The sequence below is a fragment of the Grammomys surdaster genome, unplaced genomic scaffold (assembly GCF_004785775.1).
Source record: "Grammomys surdaster isolate TR1022 unplaced genomic scaffold, NIH_TR_1.0 147, whole genome shotgun sequence".
NCBI lineage: Eukaryota > Metazoa > Chordata > Mammalia > Rodentia > Muridae > Grammomys > Grammomys surdaster.
This window is the reverse complement of record NW_021604605.1, coordinates 510,411-532,148: the sequence shown is the minus strand read 5'-3', so window position 1 is coordinate 532,148 and position 21,738 is coordinate 510,411. Positions and strand designations below refer to the sequence as shown.

Sequence of the window (21,738 nt, the reverse complement as noted above, 5' to 3'; positions counted from 1 at the left end):
TCTCTCTCTCTCTCTCTCTCTCTCTCTCTCTCTCTCTCTCTCTCTCTCTCTTTGTGTGTGTGTATGTGTGTATGTGTGCATGTGTGTGTGTTATATTGAGAGACAGCTCAAGGCCTAAGAGAACTTACTAGTCTTGAAGAGGACCTGAATTAGGTTTCCAGCATCCAATCATGACTCCCTATAACTCTAGTTCTAGGTCCAACACCCTCTCTGATTTCTACTGGTACCTGTACTCACGTGTGCATGTTTCCACACATAGACAGGCACATATAAACCTAATCGAGAATAAAAGAAATAATTCAGAAAATTAAATAAAGGATTAGAGAGATGGCTTAGCAGTTAAGAGTACTGGCTGTTCTTACAGAGGACCCAGGATCAGCCCCCAGCATCCACACAGTGATCAACTGTATGTAGCTTTAGTTCCAAGGGATCTAGGTATTCATGTATACATTCAGTCAAAACACTCATAATGTAAGATAACTGTAAAAAAGAAGTAAACTAGGAATTATACGTAAGGATATGAACAGATTCATTCTCACCTCTTGGAGCCATAATACTATTGCACAGGAAGCACTGTGTCATCCATGTGGACCTATGAGGCCCATAAAGGCTGTCCTGGATGAGGTGGTCCATTTGTTCCCCTGTTGTGACGTTCTTAAGTCTCTGAAGTGGGAGCTTCAGATGTTGTGGTCCTTGTCCGGCTCTACTAGAAATGGCTGTTTCTTTGTGGAGCTTCCTAGTTTAAAGTGAAAATGATCTGTTCTTTAGATTCAGGTCATTTGGTTGTTAATTTTGATCACTTTGAAACTGAAATCTCTAGTACTAAAACCTAATAGGAAAACCACCTTATTCTCTTGTACAGCAGTGCTATGTTGTTTAACAGAAGTCTAAATAAGTGAATTGTACTCGTTCTCCTTTAACCCCAGCACTTGGGAGGCAGAGGTAGACAGATTTCTGAGTTAAGAGGCCAGCCTGGTCTACAGAGTAAGTTCCAGGGCTGCCAGGACTACATAAAGAAACCCTGTCCTGAAAAACAAAAACAAACAAACAAACAAAAAGCCTTTAGTTCTCTTCATGAACTTATTGTATGGCTTTGTTAAAGGTTAGGGTGCATACTCTAATATACTATATATGCATATACTCTAATAGAAATAGAAATCCTCACAGTCCTCCCCCACCACTCCAAATAATAAAAGGGTATCTGCAGTTGAATAAACTTGCTAGCTGTTTACTATGCCTCCCTTCCTGGAGAAGGGCTATGAAACATTCTCCTGCTTGTCGGTCTTATTGCACCATGAACCCTCTTTTTCAGTGAGCACCTGTTACTCTCGTAGCATTACTTAGGAGAAGGTCTGAAAAGGCTTCAGCCCCATCAGTCTCCCTGCTCCATTCTGTAATCTGCCTTCCAGTGCAGGGATTGCTTTCCTGCTTTTCTCAGTTTTCCAATAATAATAGGAAGGGATCTAATTTCAGGAAAGAAAGGGAATCAAACCACTAAAATATACAATATTATACTTTTTGTGCTAGTAAAATTAAAGAGTGTTCTCTATATTTAGAGTCCAACCTTACATAGTGTTACAGCTTTGATTATATGCTATATGTTTACTTTGTTGGTGTATTTTTTGCTACAGAAAATGGCTAATGTTTTTCTTCTATTCTTAATACTTACTTTCATTTATGGGTATGTTTGTCTGCCAGTATGCACACTTATATGTGGGTAACCGTGAAGGCAGGAAGAAGGTATCAGGTACCCAAAGGTACAGGCAGTTGCAAGCTGCCTGCAACCCATGAAGACCAGGTAGCTGGGGTTATAGACATTGTGAGCTCTGTAGCATGGTTGCTGGGAACTGGACTCTGATCCTCTGTAAGAACGGCAAGTACTCTTAACCCCTGGGTTATTGCACCAGTTCCTGACCGCTCTTTTCTGTGTAAACTGAAGTAGTTGCCTAAAACTAGAGTACATATGATTGCCTAAACCGTGAAGTATTGCTTCTGATTATTCTGTCTTTCTTTTAACAGAAATGTACACTTTGCAGTCAGCCTGGTGCTACTATTGGATGTGAAATAAAAGCCTGTGTTAAAACCTACCATTACCACTGTGGAGTACAAGACAAGGCAAAATACATTGAAAATATGTCACGAGGAATTTACAAGTAAGATAACAAGTACCCATTTTCCTTAATATATCAGTAAATTAGTGCCCTTAAAAAGATAACACTAGCCGGGCGGTGGTGGCGCATGCCTTTAATCACAGCACTTGGGAGGCAGAGGCAGGCGGATTTCTGAGTTCGAGGCCAGCCTGGTCTACAGAGTGAGTTCCAGGACAGCCAGGACTATAGAGAGAAACCCTGTCTCCAAAACAAAACAAAACAAAACAAAACAAAAAACCCAAAACACTAGGTTTTTTTTTATTAAATTTATTTATTTGTTGACTTTAGAGCCCAATATCAGTCCTTTCTCTCCTTCAGTACTCCCTCAGGTAAGTCCTTCCCCAATTCCCCTTAGAAGGGGAAGCTCCCCCCTCTCGGTGTCACCTTCCACTCCCACCCTGCACATCAAGTTGCTGCAGGACTAGGTGTGTCCTTTCGAACTGAGACCAGACAAGGCGGTCCATTTAGGGGTGCAGAATTCACAGGCAGGCAGGCAGGTTGGCAACAGGCTCAGGGACAGCCCCTGCACCAGTTGTTGGGGGACCCACATGAAGACCATGCTGCTCATCTGTTACATATGTGTAGGGGCCTAGGTCCAGCCCGTGCTCGCTCTTTGGTTAGTGGTTCAGTTTGTGGGAGTTCCCAAGGGAACACTAGTTGTTTTAAATCTCTATTCTTTGATGATGTTTCAGGCAAATATAGACTAGTGATGCTATTGTTTAAGGAGTGAGATGTACAGCTAGCATTTTTCTCCTCCTGTGTGCCCCTGGGTTAGGGTTCATTCATCTGTAAGTGATGTACACATTGTACTGCGAGCTGATTAGTCACAAGACTGGCCTCATGAAGCTTACAGTTTATTGGGCTCTCCCAACAGCTCTACCTTTTTATTAAATGGCCAGACAAAATCAGTGCTCAATTATAAATTATATAAACACCTGGAAGTAGTTACAAACAGCTATAATATTGGAGATGAAGGAGCTAACCTAACCCATGGTATAAAGTGTTTAATTTTACCTTTAAAATTTGCTGGAACAGCCTGCCATTGGTGGCTCACGCCTTTAATCCCAGCACTTGGGAGGCAGAGGCAGGTAGATTTCTGAGTTTGAGAGTTCGAGGCTAGCCTGGTCTACAGAGTGAGTTCCAGGACAGCCAGGGCTACACAGAGAAACCCTGTCTCGAAAAATGAAAAAAAAAAAAAAAAAAAAAAAAGAAAAAGACATGGTCTCACTGTGTAGCCCCTGCTGGCCTCTACCTCACACACACATCTTCTGCCTTGGTGCTGGGATTAAAGGCATTTACATTTGGCCTCTACCTTCACAACTGCACACTAGTCTCAAGTATCACGAGTTCTCACCCGGATCACTATCAGTAGCCTGTTCATTCTTGTCTCCTTTTTGCTTCTGTTCCACCTGATGTCCTCAGACTAAGGTGCTTGGTTGTTGTGTGTAGGAACGTTTTGCTTTTACTCCTCGCATACGAGCAAGGAATATATTCTGAAATTCAGGATTGCACATCACTCTTTGTAATGGGTCTGCCACTCCCCTGTGTATCTCTAATGGCTCCATTCTTTCCATCAGATGCAGAGTAATTGGATAGGAACCCATGAACTTGATGTGCCTTTGAGACTTGTGAAACACTTTCATGGGGTTACTGTGCAGTAAAACAATAACTAACATTCAGTGAAACAATTCTTTTGGCCCTAGTGTTTGTGGATACATTAAGTCATCAAGCCCATTGCGTGCCCCCATAACATGGTAATGCTGGCAGGCCTTTCAGCAACAGATATTGTGAAGATGGTTATATAGACAGCTAACACAAAGCAGGAAATGGAAGACTTCTACTTTATTGTGTAAGGCATGCTTAACTGTAATGACAGACAATTCAAATCAACAAACTGTACCTACCTGTCTCATCAATATGAATTATAAAAGTCAGTATAAATTTTTATATATAGTCAATATAAATTATAAACATCCAACCCAGCTCTGTAATGTGATACTAAAATTTGAAAAATAAGTGTTCATGTGATCTATTGTAAATTAGCAAGGAAAAACTATGTCACCACCTCCCAGGTAAATGATGAAAGGCCAGTTTATAACTTTGAGTGTCAACTCAGAATCTTAGAGTATTGTCTCAAGGGCACTTTTACTAAGTTGGGAATCATAAGAGGATGTCCAGGAGAAATCAACAAATAGTTTATTTAGTGTTGAAGTAAAAGCAATGGTCCCTACCCAGGGTTGACCTCAGAATCACCAGACTTAGACTTGGCCTTTTTGGAACTGTCTGTGCCTGTGCTGTGCCCTACCACAGATGTTTTAACTCAGTAGGTCTGCAATGAGGGTCAAACTTGAGGCAGTTCTCATGTTCATCCCTAATAGAAGAATTAGTCTGAACACATATTCATTGAGGTTAGGAACAAGACAAAGGTACCAGTACCAACATTATCTTCAACATACTTGGCAGAGTTAGCTCTTGCAACAAGAAAGGGGCTAGAATGTACCTCAATGGTAGCACAGTTGACCAGAACACTCTAGAATCCAAGTTTCATTCCCTACACCACAAAAAAGAAAAGCATATATAATAGATGCAACGGTTAGTTCTTGTTACTGATATTATCTAAGAAAATGCAAAAGAATCGAGTATAAATTCAGGAAAATTAACGAAAGCACATCAAGAGTGCACAATATGAAATGCTTTTTAAAAGGCAATTCTAGTCATAATTGGTTTGAAAATGTAAAGGAAAACTGTTTTCCCTCTCCCTACATGCATAAGTACACATGTACACACTTTATCCAACTTTAAAAACAATTGCATTTTGCTAAGCACTCAAGTGAACTATATTACATTCCTCAGTAAAAGGACCTAGCATTGAAAGATATCTAGTCACCACATTAATGTAAAAACCAATATAATGTTAAGCAGATCCAAAAATGTTAACTGTTTTGTCTAAGCAGTAGTCAGAGCATAATTAAACAGGATTGGAAGGCACACAGAGGAAAGACGTCAGATGCGGGAGGCAGTTGGTTACAATCTGTTTTCCATTTGTTGTATCTGTAACATTTACCAGTTCTACGTGTGTCTTATGGCTGTGTGATTTTTCATTGTATTGGTTAATCACCTTTTCATTGGCTCCTGTGTTAGACATTTAGATCAATTCATTGACTGTCAGAAAATCATATTTCAGGGGTGGGTTGGCTTAGTTAGTGGAGACTTGTGCATGAAGCCCTGTATAGCAAACTCAAGGTCATATGAGGCTACACAAGAGACTGCATATTGTCTCAAATATGCAAAAAAATCATGTTTCAGTGGCCACCTCTAAAAAGTATTCTGTCATGATCATTTAAATTGTTCTTTAAACTTCTCACAGTAAAATATACTTCTTATGGGCTGGAGAGATGACTCAGAGGTTAGAGCACTAACTGTTCTTCCAGAGTTCCTGAGTTCAATTCCATCAACCACACAGTGGATTACAACCATGTATAATGAGATCTGCTGCCCTCTTGTGGTGTGTAGGCTTATATGCAGGCAGAACACTGTACATAATAAGTAAATCTTAAAAACATATTTTTCAAATCATATATATATTCTTCTTAAATTCATGCAACATCTGTTGCAGATAGACTGTTAGCTTCAAATGGGTGTTGTGCATATAGATTACGGAGAGAAACAGCAAAACAGGTGCAAATGTAAAGGAATTTTTCTGAATGAATTGGCATCTGGATTACTTAAATATGGCCTTCCTTCTTTAACAGCCATTTTTAAATTATTTATTTTTATTTTATGGACATTGGTGTTTTGACTGCATGTATGTCTCTGTGAGAGTATCAGATCTGGAACTGGAGTCACAGACAGTTGTGAGCTGCCTTGTGGGTGCTAGGAATTGAACCCAGGTCCTCTGGAAGAATAGCTAGTGCTCTTAACCACTTTGCCATCTCTCCTGCCCCCTCTAACAGCTATTTTTGAACTCTAACGTTATAGTTGAAAAGGCAAGGGAAGTTGGCCATGGTGGTACATGCCAGAGAGATGGTGAACAGAGAGCAAGAGGAGCAGGCAGACTCCATGATGGTTCTTCTGTAGAACACTAAACATTTAGGGCAGTTCCCACCCTATCACTCCCACTTCTCTCCTCCTTTGTAAGCTTCCTTGGAAAAGTTCCCAAATTCTGTTCTTATCTGTTTACTATCCTGATTCTTATTGGGTTTCCTCTTCTCTCTGGACCTTTCCTGTAAATTTTAATTTCATTCAAAGGTTTAAGTTAGACTGGGGCTATGTTTGGGGGAAGATGCTTAACAGATGATGGCACTGCTTAGAGTCCTCACTCTGGATATCTGGACCTATGCTTTAAAACTACTTAATAGACATGAGGCAGTCTCAATGTACAGTATTTGAAGAGTACAGACTCTCTACGAAGGAGTTAAATGTTTTACAACATGAAGGAAAATAATGAACAAAACTAGATTGACAATATGAGCAAAGAATGATGCATGTGTGTTATCCCAGCACTCAGAATATGAAAGCTGAAGGATCTCAGCCTCAGCTACAATTGCGGGCAACCTGGGCTGTATAAGTCTGTCTTGGTGAAACAGAAGAAACAAACAAAAAAGTCCTAAATTAATGATGACAGGAAACATAGGTCATTGATGTCACTTGTACCATAATGAGTCTCAGGTAGGCTACATATGCCGGGCAGTGGTGGCACACATCTTTAATCCCAGCACTTGGGAGGCAGAGGCAGGTGGATTTCTGAATTTGAGGCCAGCCTGGTCTACAGAGTGAGTTCCAGGACAGCCAGGGCTACACAGAGAAACCCTGTCTCGAAAAACCAAAAAAAATAAAAATAAAAAATAAAAAAAGCTAGGCTACATACAAATTCTAGGTTGGCCTCTAGGACTGCTTGTTCTAATTGGTTACATAATGAGACTGCATGTCAACAAAATCTCACATAGTTTGTATTCAGTTATAATACCCCAAGCCCATCCTTGCCTTCTATTCTATTCTATTCAAATGTTAGTTGTAAACCTTTAGGGAATAAATGCCTAGTTTTATCCAGAACTGACCACAAGAGGGTACTGTTCTATGTCTTCTGTAAAAATACCTTAAACCAGGTTTGAGTTAGCCCACTATCATCATCTTTCTCTCCCCCTTTCTGTTACTATATACTAACTGTATATGTGGGTTTTGTTACAGCATGCATATAATATACTTTAATCACACTCAGCTCTGTTACTTTCTTCTGCCCCCCCCCCCATCCTTAATAACCACCCTTTTAGTTTCCTGGTCTTTCCAGCCTGTAACTTCCACACACTTTGTCTTCATGCAATTGATCTTAATTAACAGGATGCCCTCTGCTGCCATCCATTTTCCTGTGCCAATACAAATTATTTATTATGGTTAAGCAGAACTGTTGAACACATGCACCACATTTTCTTCAGATCACCTTTTCTATGAGCGTTGGCATGTGTGTGCATGAGTGTGTTTCTAGGATTAAACATGTATATGCTAGATAAATAAATCTACCATTGAGATATATTCATAGGACCCTTTTTTCTTTTTCTGGAACCCTAATCATTTTTTTTTGAGCCAGGTCTCGCTGGGTTTTCTAGTCAGACCTTGAACATGCATTCTTCCTTCCACATCAAAAGCCACCTACATTATTTTATCTTAAAAATCTCATGAATTTCAAATACACAGTGTATCTGTCTAAATCAAAATTTGCTGGAACAGCGCAGTGTCAAAAATATTCACTCCAGTGACCACTTGCTTGTATTTAAGGAGGAATCTACATATACAAGGACACTCTCTGCCTTGATCACTGCTACATTAATGATATGATTCAAGTATAGCATCCTTGATAGGGGAAAATGGGAAATCACATGTCTCCAGACGTGGGCAGGATTAGTGACACAGTATCCTGATTGATGGACTAAAGCTGGACCTGAAGCTGAGCAAGCTCAGATTTGATTCCTAGTTTATATGAAATGGAGTAAGAAAGAAGCAAAGAAAATGGCATTAGACAAATCCACCGTATGGTGCAGCTGACAAGATGTCTGTTTCAATCTTGTCTTTAAAGGGTCAGTGTTGTGACATGAAAAGAAATTGGGAAATTGGAAAGTCCAGTATGTATAGGGGAAGAGAGACACAGCCAGGTGAGATGCAAGGAGAACTGTAGCGGAGGCAAGGAAGCTCGTGCATGATATCACAGCATTAGAAGACTTTGAGGAAGGCTGTATCAAAATACAAGGAGAAAGTAATCGTGTATAGAGAACAGATATGCCCTTCATGTGTGTGTGTGTGTGTGTGTGTGTGTGTGTGTGTGTGTGTGTGTGTTGTTCGTTCATTCATTTGTCGTCTTCTTCTACCATGTGGGTCCTGGGGAGTAAACACTGACCAGTGGGTTGGTGGAAAGCACCTTTAATACATTCCTTGGCCAGAGAGATGGCTTGGTAGTTAAGAACACTTTGTGCTCTTTGAGGGGATCCAGTACCCTTCTCTGGCTTTTGGGTGTACATACACGCAAAGACAAATATAAAGTAAATATGTTTTAAAAATATCTCAAAGTGTAGTTGTAAATTATGTATGTGAAATAAATTTGTGGCATTTGATTAGTTCGTTTGTTTACCTCAAAGTTGACTTTTGGATTTTGTTTTGAATTGTTTTAAAACACAGTCTCAGTCTGGAACCCAGGCTGGCCTCGAACTCACAAAAGCTCTCCTATCCATAAAAGTTGTGTTTTAAAAGAGATTTGTTAAGTGTACTTTATTTATTTGTTGGCTGGGGGGCACGTGTGTGGCATGGTGTACAAGTGGAGATCTGAGGACCACTTTTGGTTGTCCATTGTCTCCTTCCAGCATGTGGGCTTATCATCAGGTGCTGTTACCTGATGACCTATCTATCTCATGGTACTAAGTATGAAGGAGCAAACACATATCTTATAAGGGAACCAACCTCCTCTGCTTGTAATGATATGATTATATTCTTACCAACGTTAGAAAAAGGACTTTGAAATGTTTGTCTTTCCTCACTGTAGACTCTATTGTAAAAACCATAGTGGAAACGATGAGCGAGATGAAGAAGACGAGGAGCGAGAGAGTAAAAGCCGTGGAAGATTAGCAATTGATCAGCAACTAACCCAGCAGCAGCTTAATGGAAACTAGGTATGGAAGTTGATTTAAAGCTCTGTTGTCAGAATACCATGCACATTGAAACAGAAGGACGAGATGCAGCAAAAGTGTTAAGCCTATTTTATGGAGTTAAGAATGTGGGGCCAGGATCCTTAGGATTGTGTAGCCCTGTAGAGTTGTATTTGCTTTTCTTTAGCTGGTCAGTTTTAGAGCCATAAACAAGCTATCTACTTCATCAGTAAACATAGTTAGAATATAGCATCAGTAAGATACCCTTGTTCCTCAATAATGTTATGTCGATTATATCACCTTAAGCATCATATTTTACATTTTTTATCATCTTTTAAACAGGTTCGTGGGACAGAGAGTTAGAAAACTGAAAATAAAACAACTTAACTCCTGTGCTTCTTTTCCACTCTTTTCTAAAATAAAGGGTTTGTAACTTTTTACTGCCCGACTCTTAGATCCTTCATTGAACTGCCTAAAAACACCTTGTTAGTTTTCTGAGCCTTCAGTAGACGGCCGGATTTGACATTCTGATATTACGTAGTTGTAGTTTGCAGTTTCTGGGAAGCAGTTGAAACACTATTAGCCCTGTGTATATTGTCAACAGTTAAACCAGACATTGAATGAAGTAAACTGTATTTCTGGACTGAACAAAGTTCTACTATTTTGAGTGTTTAAGTTTGTGTAGTAGATCCATGCTCAAAGGAAACTAGAAGCAAGCTGTACTTCACCATGCAAACATGCCTCTAGTAGCAACACCTGGTAATTTGGGGACTTTTTCTTGTTTTCAAGCAATGGAAACTACATATGAAGAGAACCTTCTTTTGATCTTGGCTTCGATAGCACATGCTCTAAGCATTTCTTTTGAGAAGCGTGCTGAAGCCTTCCTTTGGTCCTTTTTAGAGTTGTTCTCACTGAGCAGCACAGACTCTGGGCAACTGGTGATCAGAAGCTCTGAGCCCCAGTGCTTCTGCCAAAACTCTTGACAGCACACCTCTCTGTGCTGTACAAAGAGCTTCTGGCAAAATAATGGAATCGGATCAAGATCAAAATAACATTTGGCAACGTCAGATTAAACCTCTTTGAGATTAAAGAGGTCACCAGTGCTCTAAGGACTTTGGACATCATGTCTGAAACCAGTTTCTCTCAAGTGCCCTGTTGTGTGGAACACTTCACATTTTGGCCCAGCGTATATAAAGAGGTCTTATGTGCTAACAGTTTTTTTTTCTAAAGGAACCATCTTTGTGCAAAACAGTATTTATTTTTGACTCTGTGACCACTATTTTAGAAACATTATTTAATGCTTTCAGTCATCAGTTTGCTTACATATTGAATAAGCTTTTGTGCCCTGTATTTCTTCGAGGGCTCAGAAGTGTTTTCTTAATCATCAGATTTTTAGAAAGGCTTTCCACTGGCGTTTCTCGCTTGTGACACACATCCCACTTACCTGCTGAAGCACATTTACATATTTCTTTATGGCAAAACCAAAAAATTTAGTTGCGGTCTGCCTAATATTACCATAGCACCTCAATATGAAAGGTAAGGATTCTAAGTTCCAAATCATTAGTTAACCTAACACAATGAATCAGATTTGCAAATAAGAAATAACGTACTAACTTGACTGTACATTGATCTATTCTGTAGCTGGTAGAACAGCGTTTTGAAATGTAACAGGTGGAAAATTACACTGTGCTTATTGACTGAATTTTTAAACTACTAGTCCCTTAAGATCATGTTTGTTAAGGTGTGTATTTACACATTTACTTAAATCAAGGGACTCAATGCTTGCTTTATTTTAACCATTTTTTGTTGTTATTTTTAGAAGGAAACTAGCTTTAGTAGTGGATTGCCTTGTGCGTCTTCTCCTTTCTCTCTTAATATGCCATGATGTGTATGTGATTAATTTTCAAGGTTCATCATGACTTGAAGTGCAAGGACAGATCTCAGTTTGTTTACCAAGCGATGTGACTTTTCCCAAAGGATCTGTACTTTATTTCCTTATAACAGCCTGAAAACCATTATTTTTTAAATCTTTAAATCACTGTGTCTAGGTAATTTTTACATTGTGTGCCATAGAACTTACCCATGGAGAAATAGTGCTCCTTCATTTTTGGACAACTACTGTAATGATTTTTTTTAAAGAAAAATGGAAGGTGCCGGGGTAATTATGGCCAGTCAATAATTATATAAAGGACTTCAAATACTATAGCTGTCAGTTGATGGATTTGATATGTAGTACATGTATGATTTTGTATGGGTTTCTTCAGCCCTTTCTCTGCCACTAGCAACCAGAAAAGCACTTTACCTTTTGGTTGGTTAGATAAGTGGCTAACTACCTGTTTTTCTCACTGTGGTGTGATTGGCTAAATAACCTTCATTTAAAGTTGAAATGTAAACTGAAGTCACATGAAACACTCACGTTTGGTTGTAAACTTTCAATATTTTGATTCTTTGTTCCTGTTTTCATTCTATGCTGAGTAAAAGTGCCTTACAATGTAAAAATTGTACAGTACTTACGTTCCCAAGTAGCATCTTCATCATCTGGCTAGTAATCACATTGTGGTATTAATATTTAGATAATAGACCTCAGCAGTGTATTTACTGTACAACTCTTAAGTCCTTAACTGTAGTTTTAATAAGCATGACATTATTTGGCAAATATATGGCATTTACATTATTTCCAAAAATACTGCCATTGCTGTCTGATGCGTATTTTTAGCCTGAAATTTTAATGCGTCTTTTTTCTTGTTTTTTTTTTCTTGTTTTGTTCCTTTTTGTCATTATTAAATATTAAACCGTGTAATCTTTGCAAGCGTATACTGAAGATTATTCTGGAGCATTTATTGCCTTACCAGAAATGTTAGTAAGAAATGTTCTTTAGAGTAGAAGGGTAGACTTGAGTTTCTATACTTTAATAAGACCTCTTTGTTCCTGGGGGGAGGGGGGAGTTTTTGCTTTCATCTCATTGTTTTAAAGCCCACCCCTGAAATGAATTTCATGTCAAGGATAAGCAGTTTTCAGACTTGAGGTGGTACTTGTTTAGTACACATGACTCAAGATACTAACAGTAACATGATCTACAGATCTGCTATGGAATTGAATCTGTGTACTTGAACAAATGTGTGAATCTCAAATCTCTCAAAGCAAAAGTGTTGTAGAATGTTGTTGCTTTTTGAAAAAGCACTGAAGTTAGATCAAGGCACAGTTTTGTTTTAACAGACATTTAAGTTAATTGTAAAGATAAGGAATGCATCATGGGTCAAAAATCAAACATTCCTCAATGTTATGTATATTTTGTTCCTGTTATATTGGCTTTATTTTCAAAATTGTAGTTTGTAGTATTAGTTTCATTTTAATGGTATTCTTGCATATACTATTCATTCAATAAATGAGTTCTGAATTTCAGGTCTGTGTGTCTGTTTTGTAGAAGTATATATCGGGGTTTTGGTAACAGCAATCGTGCCATGTTTTCTTCACTCTTGCTTTACTTCAAGGTGAAATACGGTGCCTAGGGCATTTAATAGGTTAACAATAAACAGATACCGGAGGGCTAGAGACTAGTTCCAGCATACTCTTAGTCCTGACTTCAGTACCCTGGTATGAAAAAACAGCACATACTTAACACACAGATGGACTACAGGGGTGTGCTTAAACAGAAATGATCAGAGTTTCGTAATATAAAGATGTCATCATGGAGAGAAATAGCAGCCTTCGAGAGACAGTAGAGTTGCATTTTATATTGGTCCTTCTAATACATAGTGTAGATCCCCACAGCTTAAATCAAGTCCACTGCCTCCAAATCAGTATGTAACTCTGAACACATCAAAATTCCTGACAGGTGACAGGTCATTCAGCTATTCCACATTATAGATTTAGGTTACTCCATTTTCCACACACTGCTTGCTGCTGGAAATTTTGCACATCTGTTGTGCTTGATCCTACCCAGGTCAGAAACCAAAGTTTTGATTCCTGAACTTCACTTTTCCCAAACATAGTTTCTAACCCTGCATTCTTATAGAAAGATGGCTGGGACACACAGTGGTATGCTTTCTTATACATCCTATGTGGCGCGTGCGTGCGTGCGTGCGTGCGTGCGTGCGTGCGTGTGTGTGTGTGTGTGTGTGTGTGTGTGTATTTAAAAATCCATGACTAAGTCTCAACTAAAAGACTGTAATAAAAACATGAAAATGAGTTACATTGTTCTCTTTAGTTAATTACACCTGTTGGAAACTTAGCCGGGCAGTCGTGGCACATGCCTTTAATCCCAGCACTTGGGAGGCAGAGGCAGGCGGATTTCTGAGTTCAAGGCCAGCCTGGTCTACAGAGTGAATTCCAGGACAGCCAGGGCTACACAGAGAAACCATGTCTCGAAAAACCAAAATAAATAAATAAATAAATAAATAATAAAAAAAAGAAAGAAAAGAAAAGAAAGAAAGAAAGAAAGAAAGGTTACCTTTTGTTTCAATCTACAGTCCCTAGTAATTGCTGAAAGTCATACCAATACCCTATTACTATTTACTAGCAAAATTCAATGACAAGGCCATCTATTTATTTAGAGATAAGGTGTCCAGTAGCATACGCTATATAATCAAGGGTGAGTGATCTACTGATTCTTCTGCCTCCACCTCTCCAAGTACTAGTATAGATGTGGACAGCCATGCCTAGGCTAGTTTACCTACCAGGGCCAGGTCCATATTCGTTTTTTAAAAAGGAGCATGTGAGCCTGTATGCCTCTCTCTCTCTCTCTCTCTCTCTCTCTCTCTGTCTGTGTGTGTGTGTGTGTGTGTGTGTGTGTGTGTGTGTGAAAGAGAGTGGGGGGAGGTAGGTAGGTTCCAGTTCCCAAGGAGTCCAGAAGAGGTTGCCAGAACTACTAGAACTATGGGTCGTATGACAGACACATGTGCTGGGGAACAAACTTGGGTCCTCTGCAAAAGCAACAAATTAAACCACTGAGTTCCACCCACATCTTCCTTTTAAAACTATCAAAAGAAGAGCCTCCTCCTTGTATACTGTCTTCAGTTGTGTAGGTGGAATGCTAGCTCATGTACCTCTCTGTTCACCTTGTTTGGATGAGGATCTAAGTGGACATAACCAGTATATGACAATCGTATGGTTGACTTTCACTGTGGGAGACATGTTGTCCATGTGGTCAATATAGTGAAGTCAATCAGACCTGACTTTTTGTCAAAATACAGCAGAAAGCCAGGCATGGTGGCACATGCCTTTAAGCCTAGCACTTGGGAGGCAGGGACAGGTGGACCTCTGTGAGTTGAAGGCCAGCCTAGTCTATGAAGCTACATACTGAGATGTACTCTCCTGTAGAGAGGGAGGGAGGTGGAGGCAAAGTGGCTCATAACTATTATCCCAGCACTCAGGAGCCAGAGGCAAGAAGATCACACACTTAGAGCCAACTTTGAGCTACCTAGTGAGACTCAAAAACAGTGGTACACACCTGTAATCCTAGCATTTAGGGGATCAGGAGTTTAAGATCATCACCTAGCAAGCTCACGACCAGCTTGGCTATGTAAGATTCTGTCTCAGAAAAGAACAGATCACAGACTTCCAAATTATGGCTTTGTCTGTACCTCTCTGTAGCTGTGTTTCTTTTGTGATACTGGCAGGGAGATTAGGAAAATAAAAGCCAGATGGAGAAGGCCCTAACTAGGTGTACTGTACGGATGATAACCCTTAAATAACATGACATGAAAACAAAAGTCCTGATTTGGGAGCCTGTTAGAAAAAAGAAACTAAGAAAAACTGTTTTGAGTGGGGGTTGATAATCGTGGAAATAAGATCTCTTACTAGAGCATTATTGAGGTAAAAATAAATAGTGTAATGTGGATGCTGGGTTTCAAGATGTTCTGTTGGGATTTCTATAAAATGATTTCTACATAAGAATGAAGTGTTTCTGCACATTTTAGAAGTCAGAACTTATGGATTTTTTTTAATTTATAAAAGTAATATAGGGTCTTGGAGAGGTGGATCAGCAATTGAGTTCCTGCATTGAGCAGCTCAAAACTGCTTCTGATTCTAGTTCTAGAAGATCTGTCACCTTCTGGCCTTGTTGGGCACCTGCACACAAGCATATGATTAAAAATAGAGGTAAATCACTTATAGAAGTAGTGTGTAGGAGCTGCAGAGATGCCTCAGGAGTCAATGCTTGCTACCCTTGCAAAGGATCCAAGTTCACTTACCAGCACCCATGTTGGACAGCTTACAATCACCTGCAAGTCCAGTTCCAGGGATCTCACCCCACTTCTGGACTCTTCAGGCACTTGTACCCACAAGTGGACATTCCCACATACAGACACATAATTTTAAAATAGTAATCTAGAACCGGGTGGTGGGGGCGCACGCCTTTAATCCCGGCACCTGGGAGGCAGAGGCAGGCGGATTTCTGAGTTCGAGGCCAGCCTGGTCTACAGAATGAGTTCCAGGACAGCCAGGGCTACACAGAGAAACCCTGTCTCGAAAAACCAAAAAAAAAAAAAAGTAATCCAGGGCCTAGAGAAATGGCTTACTGCCTGTAAATCCAGTTCTGGGGGATCTGGTGGCCTCACCTGGCCTGTAGTTATTGATAAACACATGCACACATGCATATACACATAATTTAAAAGAAAGTAAAAAGTAACTTATAGCCTTAAATTGAGCACATTCTCAGTATAGACTGCAGTGGTGATAAACCCTGAAAATATGTTAATAGAAGCCAGACACATTAATTCACTCAATGTATATGAAATTCCCAGAGAGTCAAAAGTAGAAAAAAAAAGCAGATTATTGACTGTCAGTAGCTACAGAGATGGGGCAGTGAAGGTGTTAACATGTGTAGGGTTATCTTTTAGGAATGAAGAGTGTCTGAAAGAAGATGACACTTGGTGGTTTTATAACTTTATGGATACACTGAAGTTACAAATTGTATGCTTTGCCGGGTGGTGGTGGCGCACGCCTTTAATCCCAGCACTTGAGAGGCAGAGGCAGGCGGACTTCTGAGTTCGAGAGTTCGAGGCTAGCCTGGTCTACAGAGTGAGTTCCAGGACAGCCAGGGCTATACAGAGAAACGCTGTCTCGAAAAAACAAAGGAAAAAAAATTTACATCATTTCCCCTTCCCTTTCCTCCCTATATAACTAACCTTTCCTTGCTCCCTTTCAAATTCATGGCCTCCTTTTTTAAAAGACTATTTATTTTATGTATATGAGTATACTGTCCCTGTCTTCAGACACAGCAGAAGAGGGCATCGGATCCCATTACAGATGGTTGTGAGCCACCATGTGCTTACTGGGAATTGAACGCAGGACCTCTTAAATCACTGAGACATCTCTCCAGCACCCCCCTCCTTGCTGTGGCCTCCTTTTTTCATTAATTGTTGCATCCCTATATATTCCTAAATATAAGCTACTCAGCCTGTACAATGTTACTTGCATGTATGTTTTCAGGGTTGACCATTTGGTATAGGATAACTGATTGATATGCTCTTCCCTGGGAAGACTATTTCTCCTGCTGTCAGCATTCCTCATCTGCCTATGGTTCTTTATGAAGGGTTGAGGGCTCATGGCCTTTTCCCCCTTCCATGTTAGCACATCTATTGTTGTTACCCTTGTTTAGCTCATGTTTGGGCAATCAGATTGCTGAGACTTTATGGATACAGCTTGACATTCCTAGAAGACACAGTCTCACATCAGACTCCCTGATCCTCTGGCTCTTAGAATCTTTCAACTCCCTCTTCTGAAATAACCTTGGAGCCTTTAGTTGTGACTGAATTAACACACTTTAAGAGAAAGAATTTTATGTTGAATGAGTTTTACTTCCGCATTTTGCAAAACTGAAGCTGAGAATGGTGGTACATGTGTGCAATCCCTAGCATTTGCCTATAAACCCAGAGGAGGCTGAAGTAGAGTTAGGATTTCAGGGACATCCTCAGCTGCATAGTGAGTTTGAGGACAACTTGAGTTACATAAGATCCCCAACATACACACCTAGTATGTGGTCATTACATACATGTAAAATATAGAAATGAAGTCTCCCTTTTGCCCACAACCTAGTCCCCTCAAAGGATTGAATAAGTGTCCTTGTACATGCTTTTATGCATATATAGGATACATTATTTCTCTGTCTCTCTCCCTGTCCCTCTGGGTGTGGGGCTATGCATATTTCAAGTTGTAATAAGAATTGCCACCCAAGCATTTCATTCCATTTGTAAGTTAAGTTTGTCTGCTTTTCCACTTTAGAGGAGTACTGGCAGCCATGATGGCTCATGCCTATAATCCCATCCCAGTACTTGTAAACCTAAAATAGGAAGATTGTCATCAGTTTGAAGCTAGCCTGGGTTACCTAATGAGTTCTATCCAGCTATGAGTAGAATGTAAGACCCTGTCTCTTAAAAAATGTACTAAAGTGACTGGAGGGCTAGCTTGGTGGTTAAGAGCACCAGCTGTTCTTCTTGAGGTCCTGGGTTCAATTACTAGCACCCACATGGCAGCTTGAAACTATCTGTAACTGTCCAGTTTTGGGATACCTGACACCATCACACCAATTACATAAAGTGAAAAAAAATTAAATGTGCTAAAATTAGTGTGGAGGGGGCACATGGTGTGGTTCAGTGAGTTTTGGATTTTGTCATGAAGCCATGACTATATTTCAGCAATATATGAATTGTTTTTGGAAACCAGGCACTCACTGTGTTCCATTTGCAAAAGAATTAAAAGGCTTTATTTGGCTGGGATTGGTGACTTACCCAGAAATTCCAGCATTTGGGAAGCTGAAGAAAGGAGAACCAGGACTTCAAGGTTATCCTCAGGTACATAGCTTATTCAAGGCCAGCCTGTGCTACCATGAGACCTTGTCCCCACTGCCCTCAACCCAAACACACTGTTTTCATTTTGTATGTTTTACTAACCATGGTGGATGGTCATTTTTCTTTTGTCTTGATTTCTGAAGAGTAGTGGGTTTTGCACCATTGTCTAGTGTTTCCAGATAGGCTTGCTTCTCCACATCCAGGGTCATACTGCTTCAGTCCCATGTACTGGCAAGGACAACGTATTACTGAACAACTTACATAGCTTTATGTTGTGCCATGGCTCTTAGCCCCAGTTATAACTGTGTCTAACAGCTTTTGTTAAAAAGGAAAGCATCATTTGAACGTCTAAATTTTCGGCTGTTTATTTTGACTTTGCATAAATACTAAGACTAGCTAGGAAGTGAGCTTTTGTTTCATTTGCTAAAAATTTTTTTTTCATGAGGCAATTTCATGCAATTTGAATTTAGCAATGTCTACTTGTCTGAAAAGAAATTAATTAAAAAAAAAACAAACAAACAGGAACCTATTATGCTGGCTAGTCACATGAAAGTATCTAAATGAATGCAGCCAAGGCTGAATCAACACATGAAATTATTTTCTAATTCCCCAAATTATATTTTATGCTAATTGGTATTATAACATTGGTAAAACACTTTAATTTTTTCCAATGTTAAACATTACAAAATAATTTTGATGTGTGACTAGTAACCCAGCCTTTGATCATGTTTGTATTTATTTGATCTTTGTCAATTCGTTAAATAATTAGGTAGGAACAACAAAATAAAATTATTTCATGAGAGTCCCTTTTGTAACTTAGAATGTTGGTAGTCATGGAACTGCAGTCATTCATTTACCTTTCAGAGATAGGCTAGACAGTTGAATGCAAAGGCATAGTTTCAAATCTTCTTGATCCTTAGGCCACCAGTAGGCTTATGTTCTATATTTGATATTGATTTGGTAACACTGGAAGCAATGATTCTTTTTGTTTGTTTTAAGATTTATTTATTATGAATACAGTATTCCTCCTGCATGTATGCCTGCAGGCCAGAAGTGGGCATCAGATCCCATTACAAATGGTTGTGAGCCACCATGTGCTTGCTGGGAATTGAACTCAGGACCTCTGGAAGAGCAGCCAGTCTTCTTAACCATTGAGATATCTCTCCAGCCCCCACCCCGCACCCCAGATGCTTTGAAATCTGGTTTCATATGTTTTTAGTTAGAGAAAAAGCTTGGAATCTGGTTTCATGCCTTTTTAGTTAGAGAAAAAGCACAGAATATACGTGGTTTAGATCAGAGAGTTGCAGTGTGTGTGTGTGTGTGTGTGTGTGTGCGCGTGCGTGCACCCTTCACCTTATACCTTGTTTGCTGCTGCTTATACCAAGATAGCCAGCCTGTGAGATTCCAGGAATTCTCCTGTCTCTGCTTGATATCTCATCATTGGGACACTGGAATTACAGGCCTGTGTCCCTGGGTTTTTATAGGTTCCTAGAATTTGAACTTTGGTCCTTGTGCTTGCATGCAAGTGCTTTACCCTGTGAGCCATCTCCCTGGGCCCTAAAAGCTGAAATGTTAACATTCTTTTGTGGGAGAGGGAAACAAGAGTCACTGTATAGTCCTGGCTGTCCTGGAACTTGCTATGTTGGCAGTGTCCAGGTCAGAGGAACTGCATCCACATTGGAGCTTGTGAACCTCACCCATTACCATGGCTACTATGAGTGTACCTTAGAGAAGCAAAGTCCTGCAGGGATTGTGCCCAGAGTGCCCTTTGTTGTTGCTAGGGCTCCTCAAGCTTGATGTCATCGTGTTCCCCTTTGTATTTAGCTTGGTGCGATCATTTTGTGGAAGCTTCCCACTCCCTCTCTGGGCAGATTACCTGTAGTACATGATAAAAGTGATGTTTTCCAGGGATAACATGGTTTAAAAGGATTAATGATCCAATTGAACTTTCTGAAAATAGTTTAAAGACAGGAATGGCTAGAGCTTCTAATGAGGGATGTAGAGAAGATAGGAATAAGAGTTTAAAACACCAAGAGCAGGCTGGCCTCCAATTCACAGAGATCTGCTTCCCTCTGCCTCCCTAAGAGATAGAATTAAAGATAAGATCCCTACAGCAGGCTCAATTTATATACATACGTTTGCTTATTAGGAGGATTTCTCTATGTAACCCCTGCTGTCCTGGAACTCCCTGTGTAGACTAGGCTGGCCTTGAACTCAGACATCCACTTGCTTCTGCCTCTTAAGTGCTGGGATTAAAGACCTGCACCACCACCTTCCTCCAGCTTAACATGATTGTTAAATACAGTGTTTTTTTTTTCTAGGCACGTCTTAAAAGAACTGTTCTTAAGCATTTCAACCTATCCTATGCACCCCAGTGACTTTGCCTAGTGTGAGGGAAGTCTCAGGTGTCATTCCCAACATTCACTAGGCATGGTATTGCATACCTATAATCCCAGCATTGAGGAAGTACATGCAGGAAGATCAGAAGTTCCACTCTGGTACAGACTGTGATGAAAATGGTAAATTGCCTCAAAAGTAGTTTTGTGTGTGTGTGTGTGTGTGTGTGTGTGTGTGTGTGTGTGTGTGTTTAAAAAACAGGATTTCTTAGTTTAGCCCTGGCTGTCCTAGAGCTCACTCTGTAGACCAGGCTAGCCTCAAACTCAGAGATCCACCTACCTCTGCCTCCCAAGTGCTGGGATTAAAGGCCTGTGCCACCACTGCCTGTCTTCACAAAAATAGTTTCTTAAACAAAGTATTTTGCTAGGGGCCTGGAGAGATGACTCAGTGTTTAAAAACCCCTTAGTTCTCTTACATATCCTGGGCTGAGTTCTACAGCAAGACCACTTGGGTTCCAGGGGAGCAGCTGTCTCCCTCTATGTAAGACTGTGTGTAAATAAACATCTGAAATGTAAATAAACATCCAATAAAAAAAGAAACACAAAAAACATGTCCCTCTGTCTTTTTGATCTATCCTCTCTTTTTTACATCCATCCATCCATCCTTCCTTCCTCCCTTCCTTCCATCTAATTACATGTATGTGCATGGTCCCACATACAGACAAGCAGACTATACACACATAAAATGAAAGCATTTAAAAGCATGTTGCTTAGGAAGGAAGCTCAACAAACTTCCTTTCTCCCTTAGGAAGAGGCAGCTAGGAGCAAGTCTGCAAACAACCTGTGCTGTGGACTTTGGAACACTTCAATAATGAAGGTCATTTCAGGCCATGAGTTGGAAATATAGCTGGAAGTTAATAGGCCACCTCCTAGAACGATCAACACCAGACCTGAAAGAGTCACATCTGTACGCACTTATTTGTATCTTTCCTGGAAACTCTTACGTTGATTTTCACTCCTTTAAGAGTGACTTTCTGACTTTTTTCCTTTCCCCTAACCTAATGTCCCCTGGTTGTGTTAGTCTTCTGCCACTATAGGACACTATTTAGCTTGGCATACTAGTGCACAATTGCCAGTGTTGGAAGGTGGAGGGAAGAGAAGCAGGAGTTCCTGGAGTTCAAGGTCATCCTCAGCTACTTAATGAGATAGAGGCCAACCTGGACTACATTACCCTTTATCTAAAAACGAAAACCGAACAGGAAGGAGTCTGGTGAGATAAGTGGGTCACATGCCTGATGTATAAAAATAAGGACTTAAGTTCCAATTCCCAGCA

The 21,738-nt window shown here is 40.0% G+C and overlaps 1 protein-coding gene across 2 annotated transcripts in view; it reads left to right on the top strand.

Annotated features, from left to right (window-relative positions):
- Phf6 (PHD finger protein 6) overlaps positions 1-12,682 on the top strand; it is a 44,698-nt gene extending 32,016 nt beyond the window's left edge. Inside the window, exons 9-11 of one of the 2 annotated variants that reach the window (XM_028765009.1) lie at positions 2,020-2,153; positions 9,178-9,304; positions 9,623-12,682. In XM_028765009.1, the coding sequence (XP_028620842.1) occupies positions 2,020-2,153; positions 9,178-9,304 (261 nt within the window). In that variant the 3' untranslated portion in view covers positions 9,623-12,682. The other variant, XM_028765010.1, reaches the window with a different exon arrangement.
- Positions 12,683-21,738: the final 9,056 nt, after the last annotated feature.